The 3,440-nt window shown below is 43.3% G+C and overlaps 1 protein-coding gene across 1 annotated transcript; it reads right to left on the bottom strand.

Moving 5' to 3' along the window:
• Window positions 1–1,581: 1,581 nt before the first annotated feature.
• On the bottom strand, window positions 1,582–3,192 carry LOC105081267 (melanoma-associated antigen B16). The gene has a single exon (XM_010970415.3). It carries the CDS (start codon window positions 3,116–3,118, stop codon window positions 2,075–2,077), a length of 1,044 nt encoding a protein of 347 aa, XP_010968717.1. The 5' UTR covers window positions 3,119–3,192; the 3' UTR covers window positions 1,582–2,074.
• Window positions 3,193–3,440: the final 248 nt, after the last annotated feature.

Below are 3,440 nucleotides of genomic sequence, written 5' to 3'. Positions count from 1 at the left end.
AAGGGCACTGTATTACAGAGAGACCAGGAACTGATAAAAATGCCAGCCCTAGTAGGTTCTGCTCTCAAGGATCCCTGGAGCTTATGAAGAAGATTCTACATAAATGAGGCCCACAATCCCCAAATTGAGTTTCTTGTTTCAACTTTATTTTTTCATACCTGCTTTAAGTTCCTGGCTCTTACATTCTTCTTTCTATATCTGAGGCATTACGGTGTAGTGAGAAGAGAGATCAATTAAGAGATAAAGTCTGACTCAGGTTGGGAAGAGAGGAACACAGTGGGTTTTAGATGAACCCAGAGAAGAGATCTAATGGCAGCTCTGTCACAGACATGTGAAATCAGATTAATCACAAGCTCTCTGAGCCTGAGGATCTTCAACTGTGATTCTGGTTTGATAAGTCCTGTCTTCTAGGACTTCCGGAATGTGTATGTAGTAGATAAAGCACATGGCACAGAGCCTGGCATTCCTTAGAGCTTTAATGAATAAGAGTTACTGCTAGGATTGTGTCAATCCCAAATTCTACCACCCTCAGTTGTGTATGCCTGTGTTTATGAGCACGTATTTTCTAAATATAGGCTTTCTCAGAATGTATAAAATGCTATAGGACATAATATATCAAATCAAACAAAAATGTCTTATAGAAATTAAGCTTTGTAAAAATTTCCCCTCAGAATTTATGTTCTTTAATGGATGTGGGAATGTCATTCCCAGCTGGATATAATTCAAATGATGTAAAATTTGTGCCAGAGATCAACTCCTTACCTCCTTCCCAGCTATCCATCCATCAACACTCTCCTCACTTTTTCATTCATTTCACCACTACCAAAAATTTAGTCCCTGCATATTGTTTGCCAAATTACACTGAAGACAGCTTAAATGAATTTTCCTATGAATAAAGTGGCTCTCTTAGGCCATGGAAGACTGCCAGCTCTATGGCTTCTGGGCGACAAATCTCAAGGGATTATCACCTATATTTCTCAGAAATGCCTTAGAGATGATGTATATTAAAAGACCTAGTTTGCAAATGTGTTCAATTGCACTCGAATAAGAGTGCAGGTCACTTTCCATTCCTGTTCTAGATGAGAATTTCTTATTTACTCATGATCCAAAAGTAGCAGCAGTTTAGCACTACAGATCTTTAGATTTCAACTGTGAGACACACCACCTGACAGTCTTCTCAGTGCTCATGATGCTCTCAGCCTCATCTGGCGTTATGACCCAGTTTAATGTGAAATTAACCCCCACTGAAGGACTTAAAAGTTTCTCACAGCCTCAGACTACCATGCCTAACTGCATTGCCACACTAACAGTCTCACTGGAACATTCACCTATACCTAGTCATTTTACTTGTCTTTTAGGGATAGAAGATTCCCTCCGTTGTCTTTAAAGGATTATTGCTCATATATGTTAAAATGTCATCTCCTGGTCCAGAGTCATTACTCCTAAAATTTCCAATACTAGTGCTGTGCTTCCCAAAGAGCAGGTGCTCAGTAAAGGACTGGGGAAGAAATGACCCAGTGAGCTTAAGGTCTAACTTACTAGTATTTATTTCTTTTACATTCTTGAAAGAGCCAAGCAAATCCATGTACTTATCACTTCAGTTTAGAGAACAAGAGGTAAAAGGGATAAGAAAGCCAAGATTTCCATTTCTTTTAGATTTTCTTTTTCTCTATTCATCTCAACCATCTTAAAGTAGAATTCTTTCACATTTGCAAGGAAATGCCTATAACAATGGCATCTTATCTTATTCCAGATAACAAAGTAAGATGGATAGTTTCAGTTTGCTTTACAAAACAACAAAGCTTTTATTAGTAAATCTCATTATAGCATTAAATTTGTGACCAATATCATTCTTAAAATTGACTATTTTAAAGGTAACTAAGCCTATATAAAAAGAAACAATATTTGAATAACAAATACCTCAAAAAGTAAGACTAAAATTTCAAGCTAATCATATAAAATAAGAACACATAGGGTTATACACCGTCTTCCTTTCAGCCACACCTCAGACCTAAATTCTACAAACACTAACTGCCTCTTCCATCAATGCATGAAGAAACCACCCCCGACTCCCCTAGGTGTGGGAGAAGCTGCTAGCCTTGGCACTGGAACTTGCAGTGGCCACGGAAGGAGAGACAGCCCTGCCTGAAATACTGGCTCTGGCTCTCTCTTCTTCATCTTGCAAAGCCTCCTCATACTGAGGTGGGAAAGAGCTTGGGTCAGTCCCATGAACCTTGGCGACAAACTCCAGGACCTTCATCTTGGTGGTTTCTGCGTGGGCTCTTGGGCCCCACAGGAATTCAAATTGTGCAGGATCAGTGTTGGCCACCTGGCGGTACTCCAGGTATTTTTCTTTCACAAAATCTTTGGTGATGAGCTTCCTGGGCTCTCCGAAGATGAAGTGCTTCCTACTAGAATACATTCCTGTCAAATTCAGAACTTCCCAGACCTCATCTTCGGTGGCATGGTTGCCCTTCATGAAGATCACGCCCAGGACAAGTATCAGGATGCCGGTCTTGGGAATGCCTTCTTCGCCATGCAGCATCCCATCATAGGTGAGGCCCAATTTGATGAAGAGGCCATAGCGGTGGTTGGTGGGATCCACTTCCACTAGATCAAGGCCAAAGATCATCTCCATGCGCTCAGAGGCTCTCAGGAAGATCTCAGGAAAGTGGACTTCACACTTGTTGGTGACAATCTTCAACATATCTGCCTTTGTTACTGGCTCTTTCATTTGATACTTGAACAGCAGGAAACTGACCAACATAGCCACATCCTCATCTAGAGCATCTATGGGCACATTCTTGGGGTCTGGCACAGCCTGTGAGGTGTCTGGACTATCCTCTTCCTCTTGGCTCATGGAGACCTCATCTGATTTGTTGGATGAGGTGGCCGTGATGGCAACGGAAGATGCGTAGAAACTCTGAGCATCCTCAGGAGGGCTGGATGCAGCTGCCTCAAGAGGCTCCTTCGAATTGCCAGGCATTAGAGGACGGGAGGAGAGATGGGTCTCCTCCAGAGCCCTGGAGACCTGTGCCACCTCCAGACCCTGGGTCTTACTGAGGGTCTGAAGGCACTGATCCTGTGGGCATTGTGGAGTCTTCTGATGCTGCGGCATGTTGACGGTTGTGGGTGGCAATTGGCAGGAGTGTGGAGAACAGAATGGGCGATGGGGAATCACCACCTAAGGGAAAGAAGGCAGGTACGAGTGGGCTTAACTGGTAAACTCAACAATGAGGGTTTGATCAAAGCTGCCTCGAATGAACTTCTCCTGACAACAGTGCTATAGGGCCTCACAGGTCTCCTGACCCCCTGGTTGCTCTGTCCTGCAAAACATGATGGAGGAAATGTGAATGCTCCTCAGGGTCCAGGCAGCCAACCAGGCTGAGAATTCTCAGGGATCACACTAGGCAGTTGTGGTGGGCACTACAGCACCGTTA

This window comes from Camelus bactrianus, chromosome X (genome assembly GCF_048773025.1).
Source record: "Camelus bactrianus isolate YW-2024 breed Bactrian camel chromosome X, ASM4877302v1, whole genome shotgun sequence".
Classification (NCBI taxonomy): domain Eukaryota; kingdom Metazoa; phylum Chordata; class Mammalia; order Artiodactyla; family Camelidae; genus Camelus; species Camelus bactrianus.
Note: the sequence above shows the minus strand (reverse complement) of the source record. Positions and strands in the feature narration are given on the sequence as shown.